General features: G+C 42.5%; 1 protein-coding gene across 10 annotated transcripts in view; it reads right to left on the reverse strand.

The window, feature by feature from the left end:
• The window catches only part of LOC125699466 (BTG3 associated nuclear protein), a 126,848-nt gene that overhangs the window by 75,666 nt on the left and 27,889 nt on the right, over positions 1–23,293 (reverse strand). For all 10 annotated transcript variants that reach the window (XR_007379571.1, XR_007379572.1, XM_048959025.1 and 7 more), the window contains one exon: positions 12,665–12,904. Coding sequence is in view for 8 of the 10 variants with exons in the window: in XM_048959025.1 (XP_048814982.1) it covers positions 12,665–12,904 (240 nt within the window). In the remaining 2 variants the exon portion in view is untranslated. The remainder of the gene's footprint in view (positions 1–12,664; positions 12,905–23,293) is intronic.

Raw genomic sequence — 23,293 nt, forward strand, 5'->3', positions numbered from 1 at the left:
GTGCTGCCTCGCTGCTCTCTTCCATAAGGGATCACATGCAGGAGAACTCTCAGCCCAGCGGCTCGCACTGCGTATGTCAAATGCCAGAAAAGAAGTATGAAAGGCAGGAATAAAGTGAGAGGCTGCACATGAGACCTTTAGCGTGGGGAAGCCCTTATTGGGAAGGACAGCAGTGCTTCGGTGAGAGATGTGACCCCTCAGAACGCTTGCTAGTCAAAAGCAGCACGAAGCGCCGTAATTTGCAAGCAGCACGGCTTCCCTGAGCCACATCACAGCCCTGATCGAAACATTTAGCCACATCCAGCAGTGTAATTCAGCACTTTGGCAAAAAGACAACGGCATTTTGGAAGAGAGATGCATTCAGAGCAGCGAAGGAAAGGACTCGGATCGCCTGAGAGGGGCTTTGGAGGTCTTTTCTCCAGGACAAGAGATGGCTGCTGGTAACGTTCAGAACAAAAGGATGTGCTTGTTCTGAAATGCTAAGAGTGCAGAGCTTGCTTTCTTGGAGAACCTCACCTCCCAAATCAAGCTTTATAAAACTTCATCCAGCAAAAGGAGGAAAGCAAGCACACACTGGCAAAATTCAGCAAGTCAGCATGAAAAGCAGCAGGTGCATCACTACAGCTACTGCTCCACTTCTGGGGACACATTTACAGAGGTTCATACAGAACTAAAAGAAACCACGACACAAAGTCCCAGGACACTTTTTGTGTGCCACAGAATAAATCTTTTTGTTGCTCATCTAAGGAAAAACAAAACAATGGGAAAGATGGTAAAGATGTGGTACGAACAGAAAAGTTGTCAGCAGCGATGTCTGAAATGACCACACATTCCCACACTTTTGGGCAGTGGATGTACAAAATGTTCGGGGGTTTGAGAATCTTTCACAGGGGGGAAAAGCAGAAATAATGAAGGAAAAAAAGAATGAAAACAATGCTCCTGAGAAAGTAATCCTCTCTTTCTTAAAGGTCAGAAGTCAGGCAGCAGACAAAGCAACCCGCAGAAAACACTAAATTGTAACAAAATTTAATTAAGAACAAATTGAGGAGGAAGAGAAGACGTTTGTAATATCAAAACCAGACACGAAATATTCCACTGACAAAATCCGCCTCCAAAAAAACAAACTTCATGTCAACAGCTCACATTTAGATCCTGAACGTTGCGCTGCTTCCCGTTCTCCACAAACACCAGATTTGCTCGCAGAATTAAAAGGCAAATCAATTGCATCCACGGAGCTGGCAGGACTCCTTTTGCTGCCCTTTATCCTGGGATGGCACAGATTTGTCCTCTTCTATTGTTGCACTTTGAAAGGCTGCAGGGAAAGCATTACCCCGGAGCACACAGAGCTGCTCCCATCCACGTGCGATCCAAGCAGGCAGACCTGGTGAACTGTTCTTTCCACTTTCAATTTCAACACGATTTTTCAAGCCTGCCCTTTTAACGAGGGTTCAAATTCGGTCTAATTTCAGATTCAAGTGATTGAATCGATCCACAGAATCTTAAGAAAACAAGAGCTGCTGATTTTGCCTGCACACAGTCACGCAAGAACCTTAAAACTCAAATATTAAAATCAGACTGAAGTGTTGTTGAAATCTCAACTCTTAAAAGCAAGTTCCACTGTCAGCTCTCAAAGAGAACAAACGTCCTGCTTCCCCCAGTGCAGAAGACACGGTTTAAGAGGATTTGTGCAAATAAGGTCCCATGACAAATAGATTATTCGACTGCACTCTTCAGTTAAGTTATAATAATACATAAGAGCTGAAATTACACATTAATCAAATTCCTTTCTGCGTGGACAACAGGAACCCTACCTACAGATCTCATTGAGGATATCATCTTCGATGACCTTCCAACAAAGTGCAAAGCTTCTGATTTCAGAGCTGTATTACAGCAAATAGCCATACAGCATTCACCCACAGCCGGGAAATTAAGTCTGACGTGACAAGAGAACAAGGGAATTCCTAAATATCATTAAGGACATCAATGTAAAGAGAGGAATGTTTGAGGTAAACATTCCAGATGTGAAAAACCAGAGTGAGTCATTGCTTTGAAATAGAAACGTGTGATTATACAGTGCAGGGAATGAGGACTAACATCGGGGACACCAAAAATACACTCCTTCCAGGTGTGCATTGCTCAGCACAACTGCGCTAGCTTCCAGATACCACCGTGCTCCGGGGTTACATAAATACACGTGTGAGCCCATTGAGGAACTAAATATGTATCCCTATTGCTTTACAAGGCAGCTGGGACAGAAGCGGGCTGGCAGACAGCGAGCTGTGCAGGCTGAGCTGACCTCAGCCACACAGTGCCCCTCTCTGCTCCCCACAGCACAGTAATGCAGCTCTAATAATTAATTACACGCGTCCCAATGGCCCCGAACTCTACCAGAGCTGGGGAACGAGATGGGTTGTGCTTTAGGATGAGAATCTCTCAAACGCAAATGGAAGCAACATGTTTTTAGCTATGTCAAGGAAACTACCGCTTCAAAACGATGTTATCTCAGCTGCTAAAACAAAGCCGAGTTCAAATGAAGTCTCTGGCTGGTAGGAATCCTTTTCTGGGATCAAAGGGGTGTGCTGTAATATGCCAACGTTAGAGAAGGGCAGAGGAATTGTTCAACTAGTCAGCAAGTAATTATGAAATGCTAATTACAGCGTTAAGACAACGTACAGACTACAATTGTATGTGGCTCGAACATGGAGGAACAAGGAAGAAAGTTTCTACCTGTAACGTCAGTCTGCCACATTTAAGGAGGAAAAAAAATAATCAGGAAACAACATTTAACAGCATAAAAAGCATCTGTCTATAGAGGCTCGTGTTTAAACCCCGACTGAAGTGAGAGCACCGAGGTGCAGCTGCAGATCACTGCTGGTTGGATCCCAGCAGAACCACGGCCACAGGGAGCATCTGCATTTGTCCTGAGCACCCCTGGGCACAGATCCTGTATGAGCCCTTCTGCAAGTGCTTGCCAGACGGCATCGTTTTGCTGTGGGTAAGGACAGGTTGGCATTTTATTTGTTATTTTTTCCTGTTTTGGGGGGTTTCGTTTCTTTTTGGTTCGGTTAGCTCAGCCCAAAAGGCGTGAGATTCCTCTCTCAGTTCTTATTGCCTTTTATTTTAAGGAATACAAAGCTGTAGGAACTATAAAGCATTCTGAGACCTAAAGCATACATGAGAATAGGAAGCACGGAGGGATGCTAATGCTGATGTTTTACACCAACAACTACTATCTGTTCTTCAAAATAATAATTAATATAACCTGAATGCCAGCTGCTGGCTCCCACCTACCCAAATAGCTAACACATCACTGTAGTTTAATAAGAGTTAATTGGTCGGAATAGCTCATTAATATTTATTCTAAATACTTGTTGGCTTTTTCCAGTGTAACACAGAGCCAGTGGGAACATGAAATTAAAAACCCCCCAGATCTGAAGGATCAACCTTGGTCTGCAAGTTTTCATTGCAAGTTTTAAGAACAGTATATACAGATATATATCTATATATGCACACATATTTTAGCATCTGTAACCTCAAAGCGTAGGGAATGAGGACTAACATTGGGGACACCAAAAATACACTCCTTCCAGGTGTGCATCCAATGCAGGCTGTTCACCAATGCAAGACCTCCTGCAGTCATACAAACACACACACACACCTTACCACCTGCCTGCTAACCCTCCTTGCCTGCTTCTAATTGCTGTACCAACAGCAGAACCTGTTCGATTTACTCAAGACAGCCATCAGCACGCAAATGATGACATCTAGTGGAGCAGCGAATGCACCAGCCTGGTGAGGAGGGCAGCACATCCCTCGTGCACCACTGCTGCATTTCCATCATCGCTGCTGCTCAGGGTTTGTGGGGTGCACAACCAGGATCTGCTGCCACGTGGCAGGGGGGCAATCTCTGAGTAAGGGAGTTGTTCCTCCTTGCACACTTGAAGGGATTTTCATGCCGTGTGTTTGATCACAGTGCTCTGATGGTGAACAATATTAACAGCTGGCAATACGTAACCACCTAATCATAGAATGGCCCGGGTTGTAAAGCACCACAATGCTCATCCAGTTCCAACCCCCTGCTGTGTGCAGGTCACCAACCAGCAGCCCAGGCTGCCCAGAGCCACATCCAGCCTGGCCTTGAATGCCTGCAGGGATGGGGCATCCACAGCCTCCATGGGCAACCTGTGCCAGTGCCTCACCACTCTGTGTGTGAAAAACTTCCTCCTAGTATCCAACCTAAACATCCCCTGTCTCAGTTTAAAACCATTCCCCCTTTTCCTATCACCATCCACCGTCACAAACAGACATATCCCCTCCTGTTTAATAACCAGAGTGTAATTATCAAGAATATTAAGTGTCTAACTCCTTAATTAAGTTTAACTCCAAATGAACTAACCCAACAAAAAAATAATTCCAGACCAAATCAGAGGGTTTACACTCTGAATATACTCTGCTGTCTCCCTGCTACTCTTCCCCAGTTACATGAAAGCGACCCCACATTGACAACACAAAATACAACCACTTCTACTTTCCCCCAGCTTTGAAAGAAAACAGATTCCCAGGGCTGAAAAACATCATCTCACCAATCTGAAGGCGCAGCAAATGAAACAAAATACTTTGGGGAATTTAAAAAATAAAAATAAGAAAAAAAATACCCCACAACAGAAGATCTGTGATCTATGCTCATTTCCTCCCAAAATGTATACATTCATGCAACATTTGGGTCGCAGGACGAAAGTGAAATTGCACATTTCATATATCTGTAGCTGAAAATCGCAATGGCAGCGTTCCATACAGACTGTACAAACGTTTTCATCTGAAACATCTTCACGAAGATTAGGACCTCAAGGACGCCAACCCCGTCCCTACCAATTCCCCTTCCAAATCAAAAGCCTCACGTGCTCACCTTCCTGCACAATAAAAATGCACACGTGCTTTTGAAGCTTCCAACACGTTCACCTTCCATTTTGGCACATTCCAAATGTCAGGGTTCATTTCTGATCAGACTGAGCAAGCAAAGATCCTCCCATTCCTTTTAGTCCCCCTTTGGGAGAGCTGCTCCCGCACGGCACATCAACTTTCATTCTGCTTTGGAGCAGAACGTACCTGGGTATACGACGCGTTTATTGCCAAGGGATCGATTTACAGGTTGAAATCAAAGCCTGATACTGAAAACAAATGGAATCACCCAATTTGAAGCAATAACGCGTGATCGAAATGAACGGCTCTGATGTGAAGGAGCCGCGGCCAACAATCACACATCAGGTCATTTCTGATCTCCGCAGCTTGAAAGAGAAATTGATTAAACAGCCGTTTGTTTTTTTACACGGCAGCACAATTCAACCCGACAGAACCCGCAGTAAAACCGATGGAAAAAAGAAAAGCAGAGGGTTTTGCTTTCAGCCCCCCCTCCTGAGCCACCCCGTTACATAACCCCTCGCCGCGGTGCCTCAGGATCCCATCTGGATGGCAGTCACTGCCCCACGTGCCGCCAAGAAAAACTCGCTTAGGAATCAACAACGAGAATTTCTCCCCTTCCGAAGGAGTTTGTGGCTTTGGAAAGGGCTGGCATGACAGAAACCTGAACGCTGCGGGAATTTATTTACATTTTACTTGCAGTCTGCTTGAAGCATCTCCCCATAGCGCTTTTTAACCCTTAGGAAACGAAGGAGAGAAAGTTCAAAGCGAGGGAGGAAAAACCCCACAACTTTCTGGAATGCTGTTTATGAGATGTTGAGGACTCTCAGATCCCAGCAAACGCGGCCGTGAGCCATCCAGGGCGGTGTGTGTTATGGCTGTGCTGACCCACCTGCTCTTGCTCTCACCATCTCAGGGATCAGATACGTTACAGCTCTCACTGCTCGTCTCTTTTAAAACCACACTGCAAAAGTTCAGTTTTCTCATTCGACAGTCTCTGATAGTAATATTACTTCTCCTCTAAAGGCTGCTGAAAGTTTGTCAGTGGAACTTATCTGAAAAAAGATGCTGGATATTGAATTATCAAAGATAACTCCACCAAATTATTTATTTATGTATGCATTGAGCCCAAGCAATGCTGGGGAGCCGTCGGCCTCCAGAACAGGCAGCAATAGAAAGGAATGCTCCTGGCTCAGAACCCAGAGGGGCACCTGCCCTGCAGACAGCTGTAACCCTGCAGAAGGGTCCACAGATGGAGAAATCAGTCCAAAGAAAACAGTGATCAGCACCGTGTGATGCAAAAGTCTTCCCTTTCACTTCAAACTCCACAGCCTGGATGGACCCGCAGTGCTGATGGAGAAGATCCCTGGTCTTTGCTGTCAGTGCTAACCAAAAAGGGCCCAGCCCTTCTCACTGATGTCACTGTATGGGGATTCTTCCTACAGGAATCTGCAGTAGCATCTGAAATCCACCTAACAACCCCTTGGTTTTCATTCTATAGCTACAATGCAAATAAATTACCTTGTTTGTAGCAGGAATTCTCACGTATCTTTCTAACCAACAGCACAATTTTGACGCTTTTTACATTACGCCCTCCTGAAGCAACATTTGAAATCGCTAAGGAAACTCTTCTTACATTCATAGACTGATCTGTTTTAGCAGAGCAGGGCACTTCAGCACGTATGTTAAGTCTGGCCAGAGCGCAGAAGCATTAACAGGATGGAACAATCACGTTTAAGCCGTAAAGAGATGGTCCAAGTGACCTCATGTTTTAGTTTTCTTCTTTCTCTAGAGCCCATGAACTCACACATGCTTGACAGCACATCGTGCACAATCAAGCTACATGCAGTCACAGCTACAACTGACAGGCTAGGCAGTTGGAAATGGAAAACTAAATTCATCACTTTTACAATGCAGGAACCACACGAGAAGTGCGAGACGGAGAGAGAAAACACCCTGCAAACAATTTATTTCTTCTTCCCCCAAAACTGCCACCTTTATTTCAGTTTATTAAACAGCAACTGGCTCGGATAGTAATTGAAATACACATAAGCACCCAGGAAAGAAGAAAACAACAGCCAGCAGTAAATTACAGCGCTTACATAAAGTCAGTAAGCAAGGGCCAGCATTGATGCCATTTATGAGAACTGCGGTGCCGAGATAAACTCGATGGGTTCTCATATTATCTTCTTGCCTAGCCTCAAAAGAGGTTATCACTTCCCTCCATGTGGCAGCGTTTAATTGATTCACAAAGCAGCAGCTATTTGGAACTGAAGCCAGACTTCTGCAGCTCTCAGGAAGACAACGTGTTTGCAACAAGCAGCACTGCTGCATCAAGGCCTTTCCTGAGGGTGCTGTCCCAAAAAAATAATGCTTTTTGGATATTGTAAGAGCATAACAGAAATGTTTTCTTTGCCTTCTTCTCATTCAGAGATGTGCTGAGCTCTCAGACTCTGCTTCTCGCTCTCTGCTTGAGGTATGAGACAGCTCAGCAGCCCTGCAGACTCCTCCTGCTCTCTCCCTGATTTCTCCCTGTAGCACTTACCACCATCACAGAAAGAAGCAAAAGCAGCCTTTCTGAACTTGTCAGATGGACGTGGTCCACTTAGTGAGATTCAGAGCAGAGGTTTTGAATAGCACTCAGCTCGGGAGAATCTGCTTCAGCTTCCCCATCTGCCGCAGGCATGATGCTGCAGATTTGGGCTAATCCTTGTTTACTTTCATTCAACCCTTTGAACTGTAAAATGGAGTTTGTCCTACCTCTAAACCATGATCTGGCAGTCAAGAAATGCACTGCAACATCTAATAACACCCCTGTCCTCAAAGGAACGGGCTGAAGTGAGTTCATATTTCCAAACTGCTCCATAGTATTTATTACTAGGAGAAGAAAATGTTGGCAAAAAGTATTTCCAGGGACCACAAAATTAGCTCATCTGTGTGGACACAAACCACACAACTTCTTCTCTGAATGCTATAGCTTGGAAAATTAGTTAACGTCCTATGTAACAAAGAAACAGAAGCACGGGTTAAACAGAAAGCATCAGCAATCCTGATGGAATCCACCATCGAGCTGCGTGACTCCAGTTGCTCAGAACCAGGACTTGGAGCAATCCATGCTGCAGTTATGTGCAATACTGTGTTGTACCACTGTACAAACGCCATATATTCTAGGGCAATATTCCAAGATGAGACACATGTGAAGCCCAGGTAATGAAAGGAAGACACAGTGCAAAACAAGCTTAAAGAGATTAGGAAGGAGAATGGAGACTTCAAAAGTGTAATTTATAAAAGCATTGTAACAAAAAGCTTTTTTGAAGTGGAAAAAATAGCAAAGGCGTTCTGCATTTGTAGAACACACTCTGAGTAACAGCAATGTTTATATGAAACATTCTGTGTAATGACAAAAGTCTGATGCACCTCCTAAGACAGATCCACTGCTGAGAAATATCAGAGCTAACAGCTTGTCTGCGAGATGCAACTTCTTACCTTTCCTCCAACACGTAAAAGCATGACGATGCTGATGGAAGATGGAACATAAGCATGCTGTGCTTCTTTATTACCCCACATTATTATTAAAATCTTCATTAAAGGCAAATGAGAAGTGAAAACATGAGTGAATGACTGTGACCAGCAGATTCCCTAGGACAGGCTCCAAGCCTGAAACTGGCCCAACCTGCACGATGTGCACGAGTACATGGACACAAACACACACACACTGCTCTGTGCAGCAAACTCTACACAAGCAGGAGTCAAATGTGTTTCCTATTAAACAGATGTGGGTGGTCTGCTCCTCCATCTGAAGCAGCATCGTCTTGATTAATTTTGTAAAGCAACACAGTGCTTAATTCTATCTGAACAGCTCTCTGAAGAGCTCTTTTCTATCGAAGAGTATTAATATCTTTCAGCCAGTAAAATATAAAGATGAAATAAGTGTTAACCCATGAACTGAAGGTTAATGCAATTCACTCTACAAAGCAGTCCTGGAAGCAGACAGGGAAATTCAGCAGTACTGAACTGACAGCCAGACATAACCACAGGGATCCTATTAGGAGGACTTTTGGTGTCCATCAACACCACAGAACGTAAGGGCACAGCTCTTCCTTCACACAGTTAGCGAATCTACATCTCTTTCTTCCACCCAAGCCCTCGCTTTGCATTTCATTTGTAGATACTGACCTTGTCTCCTCTTGTCTAATTTGGCCAAAATTGACTAATGTGTTAAAAAATGACAGGTGAGAGCCTGCAGAAACAAGCGTGCAGATGCAAGAGAGTCACAGAGCCGAGGCACTAACAGCAAATGGGGAATCATTCATTCTATTTCCTTTCTATTCCAGTATTCCTATGTTATACAACAAGGATTACTGACAGTGGTGGTGATCTTGAAAGGGCTAAACCTGAATTTTGTGTTACATACTGAAAATCAGAACTGCTGGTGTCCTTGTATTTCATGAGAAAATGTCTGTTTTCAGTAGGGCTGAAGTAATGAGCTACTTAATGACACAGAGTGCCTTTAAGTCATTTTGGTTCCTTGCCTAAAAACTTTCCTCACTACTGCTGCCACCCCACAAGCACATTTTATACCACAAATGAAAATGTATACTTCCAAAGATAAACTTTCATCTCCCTGTGGTGAACCTTATGCAGCACACCAAGAATTTTTCATAGACATGCATCCATTCGTTCTCTATAGCTTCTGCACATTAGTCAAAATACTTTCTATTAAATACAGATCTGGATGTCTTCTTTCTCTTCTAGAAAAAGAGAAAGGAAGAAATAGTTTTCCACTGGCAGAACTTAAAGAAACCTGAAACAAAAGAGAAGATATAAGCCTTTATGCACTGGCTTGAGCACTGCTAGCTAGGATTGGTCAAAGCAAGGCTGATGACATTAGATTTTCATTTAAGTTTAAAACAACGCATCAAAGTAGTACTGCTCAGAGCACAAGCAAACCACACAGTCAGGACAACAACATAACTTGGTTCCCATGCCAGCACTGCCCTCAGTTTTTGGTAGGATTTATGGAGCAACACAGAATCATGGAATCATAGAATGGCCAGGGTTGGAAGGGACCCCAAGGATGGTGAAGCTCCTACTCACCCCCTGCCACAGGCAGGGCTGACAACCTTCCCATTTCATAGCAGCCCAGGCTGCCCAGGACCCCATCCAACCTGGCCTTGAACACCTCCAGGGATGGACGGGGCATCACAGCCTCTCTGGGCAGCTAGAACTTCCCCAGTATCCAACCTAATTCTTTCTTCCTTCAACTTCAAACCATTTCCCCTTGTCCTGCTGTTATCTACCCTTTCAAAGAGCTGACTCCCCTCCCGTTTATAGGCTCCCTTTAGGTACTGAAAGGCTGCCATGAGGTCATCCCACATCCTTCTCTTCTCCAGGCTGAACAAGCCCAGCTCCCTCAGCCTGTCATCAATAACATCACCAATAAGAACCAGATGGGCTCTGCAGTAGTACTGCCAAGCAGGCACGGCGTGCCGGGGCTCTTCTCACCGCCCCTCTGACAAATGGAAGGATGAAATGGATGAAATCCTGGCACAGCTGAACTCGACAGGAGTTGTACAACGCAGCCAGAACCTCATCCTTAAATGTTATGAGGCCTTTATCCATATGCTCTCTCACATCACAGCAAATTCATAATCTGCCTCCCGAAACCGAATTGCATTTTAAATGAATTATTGGTAGTGATAAAATAACACGAAATCATTGTTTGTGGGCCAGCGTTGTTCCTAGTAAATTTATTGCTTCATAAAGTTTACATGAATTCTCTCCAGTTGTCACTATAGATGCAAATCTTGACAGCCATTAACATCCAGGCACCCAAAACAACAAACTGTGGGCAGGTTCATGCAGGGCACAGTTGTTTCCAAAGGCACTCAGCCTCCAGTTGGTTACATATTGGCTCCCAAAAGAAAGCAATGCACCAGTCAATGTGCAGAAGGAACTTTCAGAACTGTGCTTATGGCACAAAAGACACAAACCCAGCAGCTCCTGTGTCCATCACTCAGAATGCTGCTGCTTATGGCCTGCTGTTGGTTGCACTCCTGCCACTGCAAACCTTTCCCACATGCAGAGATCACCTCAACCATCCCATTTCTTAAGGATCACAATGCCTCACAGAAATGACATGCCCCTAGCATTAGCTCACACATTCCTTCCCAACGTCCACCTTTTCAAACATGTCTAGGTTTAAAAACAATGTAACGCAGTCATTTGCACTGATGAGATCAATAGATAAAATTTAGGAGATCCAAATTCCTTTGGATCATAATCTCCTCTACAAATACACATTTAATGTGATTGCAGTACAAGCCTGACATCTGCTTCAGGTACACAAAAAGACAATTGGCCTAATGCAGCAAACTGAATGGTTATTGCCTATTACATTCCCTGAGATAGCCAGTAAACTACTAGAAATAAAAACAGGTCAATAGGAGTTTATTTCTTGGCTCAGTTTAGAAAATAGAAAGCAGAGCAGTATCATCATCTTCTGTGTAACTATTAAACCCACTGCCTTAACAAAAGCATAAAAACAAAACATCAAATTCTTCAAACAGCAATGGAAATAAGCTCTTTCTGGCTACGTTCTTAAGCCTTAATTGGCATTTCAAATTGGCAAAGGCATACAAAACATTGTAGTGTAACAAATTATTCCTTCCCTACTAATCCATGGGTGACCTACATAAGATCTGGCTATAAAGAGTGAGATCTGGTTCAATGAGCCAAGCTGGTCATTTTCAGACACACTCAATTCTACACTCATGTTTAAAGCTTTCCTCCCTCTACATAACATACGTAGAAAGGCATCGCACAAGAGCTGAAGCACTGTATCAGATGCATGTCTGCAAGGCTTTCAGGCCTTCACCTACTTCCTTTGCAGTAAAATATTTACACCACAGCACGAGGAAGAGACTTGGCTGTCCTCATTAATGTATTCACCAAGTAATCCCCTACTAGAAGCCACTGTATCAGAGTGAGATGCATATATTCAGATTCTTTTTCACTCCTAACTAGGGGCTATGCTTACTATATTCTGTATGCAAAACATTTTCAATACCTTTCACACTGCCAAAAGCTCCATCTGCAATATAAGTAATATATGCAGTAACAAACAGATAGCTTTAATTACCAAAAAGATTCACACACACTGCAGCAGCCAGCAGTACATCAACACGGTGTGAATTCTTGCTGTGAAGCCACAGACTTTGTGACACTTAATCTCTCTTCAAAAGAGATGGCAATTTTTTTCCATCTCAACATCAGAGTGACTTCTGAAATAATACACACAAATGACAAGTAAAAACCTGAGATGAAAGGCTATTATTGTGAACACATGAGCAGTATTTAAATGCCCCTGTTCACTGTAGGGAGTTGGACTAGATGACCTGTCAGGGTCCCTTCCAACTGAAGAGGTTCTATGGTTCTATGAATAACTAAATAAATAACTCGTTTCCTTTTATGATCTCTTTCAATTTAGCCAAAGACTATTTGCTACACTTGGTGCGCTCGCAGCTGCTAGCTGCAATTAAATCTGAATTCAGATTTTGATACTGAGGCATTTCTGGCCCACAACAAGCTAACTTAAAGCAGTCCATTAGGATTCCTTCATAAACAACAGCTGAAAAACCATTTGTCTGGCAACATGCTCCGTTCTCATGTAGCGCAACTGCAAGAGGCCCGCAGTTGCTGTCTTACCAATGCAGAATAAACCTGGAACTTTCAGTACTGTACTCACAGCGGATTCCGTATATCATGAGAGGATCAAGCTGCTTCTTGCCATGCTTCCCCTGGCCTGAAAGGTTGGAGATGGCCTGAATTTCCCGATGGAAGAGATAATCGAGCAACGTCAGCGCCATCTTCTCGGCCGTGCGGCAGTTGGTGCTGATGTGCAGCATGTCAGCAGGGGTGATGGGGCAACGGACCCGCATCTCAGGGTTATTTTCATCTCCAAGCCACGTCCCGTTGGGATAATCCTCTAGAAACAGAGATTGTGGAAATTGTTATCGTGACCAGGAATGAGTCAGGTTCAGGTAGCAGCCAACATTTAAGTTCTTCCTGTTTTCTCTGTAGTCTCCATAAGCTTCTTTCAGATCTAGAATGACCGATAGGCTCACAGTACTTGTTGTGGATAAAAAGTTAATTCTCAAAGCTGCATCAACAGTGAGCAAAGCAGTGACCACTAACATCCTGTTCTACAGAAGGAACCCCGTGCAGTTAGTCCAAACATCTAATTCACTCTCACACAGCTTTCAGAAGTGTCTCGTGTTAGAAGCCAACAGCTGAAAGCACGCTGCATTCACCGTATTCAGTGCTCTCATTTTTTATCAAGTTAGTCATTCCCTAAAAATGAATTACTGCAACCCCGTAACATTCTCAAAGTATAGCTAATCCCAACAAGCCAGCAGCTTTGAACCACATTTCTCCCCAAAAGCATCAGATTAAAACAAGCCTAAGCAAGATTATAAATTTAAGGAGTTGTACTCAATAGTGGTCAGTACCTTATCTGATCACTTACAAAAACAGTATTTTAAGTAATAACAATCACTCAAAATGTAGCCAGAGATCCCAATCAGAATTTTGTTTTCCCCTCAAATTTACTGGCCGGCATTCTATATTATTTCCTAAAAACACAGCTTACCAAGGAATAGTCCCAGCACAAAGATAATAAATGAATCATTAGTCATCTCCCCAGTGCATCTTCCCTTCTAGTCAAGGATGAGGTCATTAGCAGGGCAATATATTTTAATTTTAATCACTGCCAGAGCTACACCTAACTTCTCTGTGTGCACACATTACTCTGTATGTACATCTGCAGATTTTTGAATTTGCCACAGTGTCTCACTTTAAGGGGAGCAAAAACCATTCACCTTAAGAGATGCCAAGCCCCCAGTGTAAACAAGTCCTTGGTAATGCCCAAAGTTAGTGGGTATGAGACTAACAAGGAACTGGAACAGAGCTCAGAGTGATGACCAACCACTAATGGAGGATGGGATGCAACACATGACAGAGGGCGAGATGCTCATTCCAAATGAAAGCAGGATTCCCAGTACAAATGTTAACAACATCAGTAGGAATTGGGAAAAACAACCAATGGTCACTGACAGAGGCCGTTTGATTTCTCTGTTTGCTCTTAGTAGAGTCAAACACAAAGCTTCCTCACTTAGGAACCCTTCGCTTCTCCCGCTCCAGAGCATTACAGCATCTTCCCACTGCTTCACATATCACCAGGATGGCAAACATGGGAAAAAGGCAATCAGTTATATGATTTATCCCACACAAAATGCCTTCGAAATGGAGCTTTATGGCATAAACGAAGTCATAAAGTCCTGTTTTCCATAATCCCTTTAGTCAGCTAAGTGACAGAAGTCCAACAGACGAGCACTCTTCGTATTGAACCCCAAGCAATCAGCAGCTTTCCCTCTAACAACTGGTACACGCCGTCAGCCCGCGTTTCACCAGGCTGTAAGCCAAGAAGATACGCAATAAAACCTACCATAAAAGCAGCTCCAACACACAGAGCAGTTTTTCAATACGACCTTCAGGTTGGGTCATACCACTGCTGTCAGATGTAATTTCATTGCAATGAATTATGACAGTATGGAGCAAACGTTAGATTGTGCAACGGTGATGTATCATCACAAAGAACAGATTATCAAATGTAATAACGTCGAAGGAAAAATACTTATCACTGACATACGGAGCAGCTAGCCCCTCCAATTTATTTCTGATGAAATCAGAATTTAATGCTCTGCTCTCAATAGATTGTTAGATGCCTCTTTCTATTCATACGTACGTAAAGTGCTTCATATGTATATTTTTGCTTGTACCTAAACTATGTAATAAAGCACACGGGTGGTTTTCTGTCCACAGCACCAGGTGCCATCTGAAAAATAAGGTGGTTCAGATTAATTACGACTTGTTTTGAATGCCACTGTGTCTGGCCTTACCACAAGTCTGGTTAACATTATCAGGGAAAATAACATTCTGTTCCTGAAGACAAATGGAGTGTTTGATAAAAATTTGGACAGAGCTGGCAAAGCAAAGATGTCATTGGAGAGATGTGGATGTTTTTCAGAAGAAAACCTAGGAAGCAAAAGGAAGGTGCTACATGCCTTCCAAACCTCACTACTTTACCAGTTCACACTATTACCATTAGGTGTAAGTAATTAATACATTGGGAAACTTTCATCTGTACTCTTGCTATCAGCCTACACCAACCAAAGATTCTTATCAATCTGCAAAATCAACACTTGTGTGGTTTTGTCTCTTTTTCTCTACTGGCACCAAGTCCAGAACATACTGTTTTCACCACATGCAACTGTCCTTTTATTGCTAGCAGCCTGCAAAAAAGACACTGCCTTGTTATTCTGACCTATGAATGCAAGCCCCATGTGAAATTCTCTCTTGTATTTCCATCCTGCTTTAAGGATGAAAGCTGAAACTGAAAGCTTCCTTTTGTCTGCAGAAATACAAGGAATCATTAAAGAAAAATGATGTGCATGAAATTACCAGTGGTCTTTGCATACATCCACTCAGTGTTGACGCCAACACTTCCATTCAGTCCAAACTAAACTGGTTTAAATATGCCACATTAATTCATTTCCTGCAGCCTTCTAAATGAAATTCTTCCTGTCCAAATGAAACCTGAACAGTACCAAAATGCTGATGGTAATGAGAGTCTGATGATGCAGAAGAGCACGGTAACCTAACAAGAATTCTGACAGCTCTATGGATGCGTCCAGCCTTTTCCTCACCTCTCCTTTTCCCGTGCACTCCAGGTCACATATATAAACACATATACATAACCATCACCCAAAGCCTTAAAAGCTGAGGTCCACAGGCTTTGCTGTGTAATCATTTAGTATCAGTGAAACTTACATGGGTGAAGTTACATGTGACCATCTTGCTGATCTACCTGATGGCACACAAGCTAAAATTCTCCATATCATGCATGAAAATATCTGACTTGTAAAGCAAGGCTGGATAAGGCTGTGGGCAACCTGATGGAGCTGTGGATGTCCCTGTTTGGAGTAGGGCAGTTGGACTAGGTGACCTCTGGGGGTCTCTTCCAACCCTATGGATTCTGTGATTCAATGAAAATATTAGCCATACTGAACTGTCAGCACATCTGGCACCTTGGACACAACTATGAAAAGACTGACATCCAAAATAACGGTGAGAAGAGGAAGCAGAGTGCCAGTTAGGAGGGAACCGGCTCTGAATGAGTGGAGAAAAGAGACTGAATAGGGAGAGGGACAAAAAGACAGAGTTTGATGGACGTTCTTTTCTCTGAGCAATTATTTAGCACATAAATACTATTGATTAAAGCTACTTTCATTCAAAGCTTCCAACACTCAAGCCTCCTTTTATGTTCACTGTAATGGCTCCTGATGTGAATTATCAGGCATTATATTTATATCTAGATGGGATCTAGATGGGCCGGGTTATTTAGTACATGCATTGCAACACTCGGATACTGAGCCAGGCCTCCACCAGGCACTGCACAACCACAGCAGCACAGCTTCTACTCTTTCAAGACTGCCAAAAGACAACAAACACTCAAAGGGCTGGGGAGCAAAAATACAGTCAGATAACAAGCTTTGCTTAAAAACCAACGCATATAAATGCACGCACTCATCTGTATGCCATGGTAAACACGAACCTTTCTGATTTCACCCCGAAGGATTTTTCTTTCATTAATTTTCCTAATGGCTCTGCCGTTCCACTTAAACTCTGGCATACAGAATGCACTCTGCAGAGGAGCTCCACCATGAGATATGTGCTGCAGAAAGGTGCTTCCTTGCACTTCTGTACGCCAAATACTGTATCACCAGCAAAGTGGCTCTCGATCGTTCCTATTTCCAGTGTTAAAAGTCCTGATGTTTTTATCTGATTTGCTCTCTGCACTCAGAAACTCATTTCAATGACAGACAATCTAAGTTTCTGGTTTCTCTTCACTGTTTTTTTCAAGATCAGAAAATTTGCCTTTATCTCCATCCTGCTGAATCCAGAACTAGTTTGCTTTTCAATGCTGTTTTCAAATCTTTTTGACTGTATTAAGTCCATTCCTTTTATCTCAGAACACAGTTGACCGTTTCTCTGTGACCAGAGAACGCAATGGTTTCAGCAAGCACGTGTGAGCAGGCAGAGGAGGCTGGGGCTGCTGCACTGCCATGTACTGCTGCAGAAACAGCGCAGGGAGCTTTGTGGTCAGCATCCAAACCCCAGTGCCAAGAGCACAGCCATGAGATAAGAGTCATTGCAGATCTCATGCCTGGTCTCACCACGCACATGTGCGTCCACCCAAGGAGATGGCAGACCCTGCACTGCTATTCACATCTTTCCACTGGGACATGTTCCCCTATTCAACATGTAAGCACCAGCAGTAAGACCAGAAACAAAGCTGGGCTTTGCTCTCTCACCCTGTGCTGTCGACCATCCCTTCAAAACAAAGGCAAACAAGATGGAGCACCTGCCCACATAAATACTGGAATTAACCCATTCCATTACTCAGTGCAGTTGCATTTGAAAGGCAGGGTGGAAGCTGGTACTTGCAGCAGGAAAAAAAACCACCTGGTAGCTGCCATAGAAAGGCAGAGAGATTACTTAAGCTCAAAACAAAAAGAAACCCCCAGTCCTGGAGACATTAAGTAATATTCTGGCTAACGTGTAGGAGATTCTGCATCTTCTTAAGTAAACTCCTGTCAAACAGCTGGAGGGCTTTGGCCCTGCAAGGGTTCATGGGGGTGTGATTAGCAGAGAGCTCCCAATAATCCAAACTCAATGCTGTCCCATTCCTATAGCTTTCCTTGGCTTTAACCCATCAGTAAGTTCGTGAGGTCTGATCAGTGTGCTCACATCAGCTGTGCACACTGCTATTTTAAGGATGGAAAATGTCTGCTGTGTGAAGGTTCACTCTTGCTGTCTGCATGTGGACACGAGGAGCTCAGCAGGAAAAGCAGAAGAGTTGTAAGCGATGATATAAAATGAAGGATTCCATCTTAACAGCGAACTAGAAGTCCTGTAAAGAAGTCCTGGCCACTTAAAACAGCTGTTTAGTATCACACTTCAAAAATGGTGAGCTCTGTTAAATACTACTATTGGAAAATAACTGCCTCAGATGCAAAGCTGAAGAAACAGATAGTGACTAAGCAGTTTTCCTTAGGAAAAAAAACCTATTTTTCCTTTAATTAACACACTACATAGACCAGCTTGCCCTTATCTTCTCCAAAAATATGCATGTTTACATTTCTACTTCTAATTCTGTCATAGTCTTAAAATGCAGTAAAAACAACACTGAGAAAGCAGATAGGATACAAAACCATCACACACGGTGCCAAACATTGCATGTCAGAGTTATCAAGTGTAAAGTTCACTGAACCAAGAGCTAAATCAATGGATCTTGCTGTTTTATTTATATCACTTAAAAATAGTCTTCAAGGGGCTCTCTTCAAGCATTTCACATACTCAGCCAGTGTGCTTCTTTCTTAGCAATTTCAAAGCCTTGGCTTTAGCTTAGACATTTCAAACAACATCTGCTTTTAAGGCAGCACAGCAATGCTGAATGGGGTATTCTTACAACACAAAGATGAGAGGTCCAGCTTTCCTTCCTTCCTTATTAAAAATAGGACAGTAACTCTATTGTCCAAGAAACAGATTTTAAAGGATAACAATGTGAATTAGCGTTTCTGGAACAGATGCTCTTCTTGTCTGTACTGCAGGTCACAGAACAGAAGCTTTAAATATTACCACATACTAAATGTATAAAAGAAAAACACTCTTATAATATTCTCTTCCTTATATCCTGAAATCTCTTTTACCTTGAAACCAATGTGTGGTGCTGATCAAAGTACTCTTAGGGATAAGTGTGTAGAGAATAATCAGAGTGCCTTCAGAGAGCTTATTACCAGAAGCATTCAGCATCTGAGCTTGGTTGCTAAATTCAATTGGCTCTTCAAGTTTGTACTTCTTCTGTGCACAAGCAGCAAGAAAAACCCAGCAAGTTCTCTTTGTATCCATGCTGTAAAGGGAAACTTTGAAGAGCAGGTGAGGAATGGCCACGGCTTCCTATAAACCCAACCACACAATGATCTCTAATCAGCACTGAGCATTGAGGGAAGTACTGTGGAAGTGCAGAATACATACAGAACCCAGAACTTTGTAATGTAAGGAATGTAAGGAAACCCATCATTGACTATTGAGGAAATGAGAGTTACTCTGAGGAGCGGAGATGGCAAATGGTCCTCACAGGGTGCTGTACAGAGGCATGGGATGCACAGTGTTGGGGTTGCAGTGACAGGTTGGGAAGGCTGTATCTGTAATGGCTCTTTCAATAGAAGGCCAGAGAGTTGAATAGGATGGGAAGGAACCTGGACAAGTGTTATTTTCATCTCACATGTTATCTATTAAGAACACGAAAGCCTCCTTTTTAGGTGTTGATCATTTGAAAGTCTATTCACCATTCTTAACAAAGCTCAATCGCTCCTGGTTACTCAGACTTGCTTTTCCTCATCTAACATGAACTCCCTGCAGTGAGAAAGTTTAGACAAACACATTTGAGAACGTCAGAATATTGTTTAAAGATTTGTGGTGAGAATGAAAGCGCGCAGGGCTGCCTGGTTACGGCTCAATCAACTGAAAACCAACCCTTGGCAGGATTAGTGCCACATACCAGTACCAGAGAACTCATTAAAACCAGAAAATAATATAGGTACCTCATATTGTAGGTTTAAAACTTCTGTAATTTAAAACTAGCGTGGATCTAATGTTCTTCTCAGTTTCTGCAGGGGAAGACAAAATCCAAAAAGAATGTCATGCTGTTAGGACCCAAGTTTTCATGATGAGTGATGCTGGAGGAGCCTTTCCACCTCCAAAACTGCACCGATGGAATTAAGGAGGTCACTTCCTCTGCTTACTTTTCGTAAGTGAATTGTACAAAGTTGGAGGGTGCTTGTGCCTGAAGTCACACAGCTCAGCACACCTTCTGATCACGGTTAAATGGATGAGAAGCTATCGGCACACACAGCTAAACGTTCACAACTACAAACCATAGGATCACCAAGCTTGGAAAAGACCTCCAAGATCATCCAAGTCCAACCACCCACCCACCACCAGCAGTTCCCTACTCAACCACGTCCCTTAATACTGACAAACTGTTTCTGGAGCAGTTCCTTAAGATCTACTGATGGCAATGATTTAAAAACGTTCTTCGTTCGTCAGCTGCTCATTGGCTTTAAGCCTCATTAGAAAGCTCAAGATGCAAAAAGCACAACTTTGTTCAAACTGGGAATATGCTGTATTCAAAACCTACCATAAAAACCCACCCATGTCAAAATTAACCAGACTCATAAAAAAGCAAAAAGCACATCCATCAACTAATGACAGCCACTTTAAACATGTTCTAGTGATAAACGTTCCTTCCTTATTCCATTCAATGAAAAAAGACCCTTAATCCGCACAGAGAACAAAAAAATTAGGACAGCAAACAAGAAAATTCCCCAAAATACTTAAACACAGCTTTCTTCCAGATTAAAGAAAAAGCACAGAGTGCCTCAGGAAAATACATAATAAAAATGAATGTTTTCTAAACTATCATATGGGATTAAATGTCTTTTGGAAACAGCCAGCAGAGAGCAAACAATGCATCCATGAGTTGCATCCTGAAAACCCCCACAAGTCAGGGCCATGCTCAGTGTCAGCTGACAGCACACCATGAACACAGATGTGTTTTGCTTTCTAGACAGAAGGCAACGAATGGCAGGCATGCTGAAAAAGGGCTAAAAGTTTGCCTTTCTTGTCCTCTCGTACCGCAGAACCAACCCAGATTCCTCTGCGCAACTCCAAGCCATTCAGAATTCTGCTCCAGACAACGAAAGCGAGCTGATGGGCACTGTAACTTTTGCCTTTTGCTGCTGAAGAAAACAAGTCTGCAGAGCTGAGCTGTTACTCTTCATTGCTTCCTTTTTTAATAATTTAATCTGTGACATACTGCAGGCTATGCTGCTTAGCATTCCTGCTGTGTGAGCAGGCCTCTCATCTCCACGAGGGCAAGAGAGGTAAGCCTGGGGATTACTAATCTGATCTCTCCAAGCATTCATCAATCTCCAGGAGATTTTTAATGGATGACTGTTCTAAAGGTCTGAAGAAAATCAGATCTGAGGACGTTAATGGATTAGCCATTTCCTCACAATTTACATATACAGCTGTGTAAAAGGCCAACATCACATTTGTCTGGGCAAATCCGTGCCAAAACCACCAAGGCAAAAAGGGCATAAGACAACAACCTCCCTCCTAATGCTAGAAACTTCGCTCCTGACACAGGGAATGCAGAGCTGTATGAAATATGAACAGACCCCACAGAGGGCATGTTTCATACACAAGCCCTGCCATTGCAGCAACACCCCATTTTCACTTGGGACATTTAAGATTATCTGAACATGTCTCAGTCTTTCCTGACTTAAAATCTGGGCCAACACATGCTAAGTGTGAGCATGCAAAGTATTTTCCCCTCTCTGGTAGCATAAGCTTTTCTACCTCATCTACCTCACAGCTTTAAAGCTCTGCAATGAAAGCTCAGAGAAGAGTTTCTGTAATAAATACTGAGTGATACATACATTGTATACTGTCACAAATGCAGCCTTTTCTGATGACGTTGTGCATACCAGATTGTGCTCATGAATGCCCAAAGTATGCCTGCTTTCATAGAAATTCCACAAAGTTTTTGGGGTTAAAAAAAAGAAGAAAAAAAAAACATCTTTAAAAATACTTACTTCAATTTCCATTGAAACAATACAGGGTAATTTGAATCACCCTGAGCAGCATCTGCACCATAGCAATTTTATCACTTCTATTTGTGCCATTCCTCCTCCTATCAGCCATATTAAAACCGAATAAAGAAATGAAAGTTGACAACCTCCTTTTTCATCCTTTCCCCTGGTTTCCACCAAAGCAGCATATGATGTGTTTTACTGGCCTTCTTACTGGCACTCCAACATGGAAAACAGCTACAGGCTGTTTCCGAAGACCTCAGTGAGCATACCTTGCATTCAGCCAGCTCCTATAGCCAGGGAGTTCTGGCTTTACATTCCACAGGCTCAGGATCTATCTCTATTCCTTGCATCATTAAGTTAGTCAGAGCCAAAGCTATTATCAGTGATGCCTCCTGCTTGCTGCCTTCAGTTGACTAATAAGACTCAGACCTTCCTCCCGCTGGTTTCACCAATCTGGAAGAAATAGTTAACTAGAACACAGCTTGTAAAACTGGACATTTTAGGATTTCCTTGTCATCAGACATTGATCAAAACTTGAGCACAAAGACTTCCAGATATTCCCTAATCCGAGGAAGCAGAGACCTTATGCTAAATTCATCTGATTCCAGAAAGCACAGAACAAATTTCCTCACGCAGAAGCCAAAAGGGAATGAAGATGAAGTTAATCAGGAAAGAGTTCAACAAGGAACTTATACAACTAGCACAATTACTTTATGTAGATTTAAAATTCATTTCAGCACTATCTGCAATCTGAATGCTTTTTGAGAGTGATTCCTGAGACAGCTAAGTGCCCTTTCATTCTCCATTGACCACTATGAAGTGTTCCTCAGGAGCAGCTCATCAACACAACACACACACAGGACAGATCTCCAAGGATCTTTATGAAACACTGTATGGGCATCCAGACAAATTAAAGAATCTCAGGTTCAAATGCTTCCAAACAGTATTTTTAGAAACCATCTTTGGTGCATGAGACTTTCAGTGGATCAACTTTTCAAGTTCAACAAAGAGCAGAATTGATCACAAGTTATTTCCATCTAAAACTCAGTGCCCCTTATCCCATCTTGTTTGTGCCTAAAACTGCCAACTAACATTCCATGTTGTAATATTTCCAATCATGTAAAATAGAGCAACTTTATGAGGCTAATTTAAAATTCTTGGACTTCATTAAAGGTGACATACCTAAAAAAATCTGTTGCAGAAGAAGCTGACACTGTCCACTATTCTGCTAATAGTGTCTTTCATATGAATTTACTTACAAAACTGTTAAGAGTTGCTAAAATAAATACTTTTCATTTGTGAGAACTAAAGGAGTGGGTTGGTGCAACAACTTGAGATGGATCAGTAGATTCTATTTCCCAGAGATAGCATTTGTTTTCCTGAAACAACCCAGTGACAGAAAAATCCTTGAGGTTGCGCTGCTACAGGGGGGCATACATTTTAAATTTTACAGGCAATTCTAATTAGCTGCTCTGTCTGTAAAGCTAGTATAGATTTTATCTAAATATATGTGTATATATATAATATATCTAAGTATATATATAGATTTTTATATATATATATATATATATATATATAAATATATATATATATAT

This window comes from Lagopus muta, chromosome 12, assembly GCF_023343835.1.
Source record: "Lagopus muta isolate bLagMut1 chromosome 12, bLagMut1 primary, whole genome shotgun sequence".
NCBI lineage: Eukaryota > Metazoa > Chordata > Aves > Galliformes > Phasianidae > Lagopus > Lagopus muta.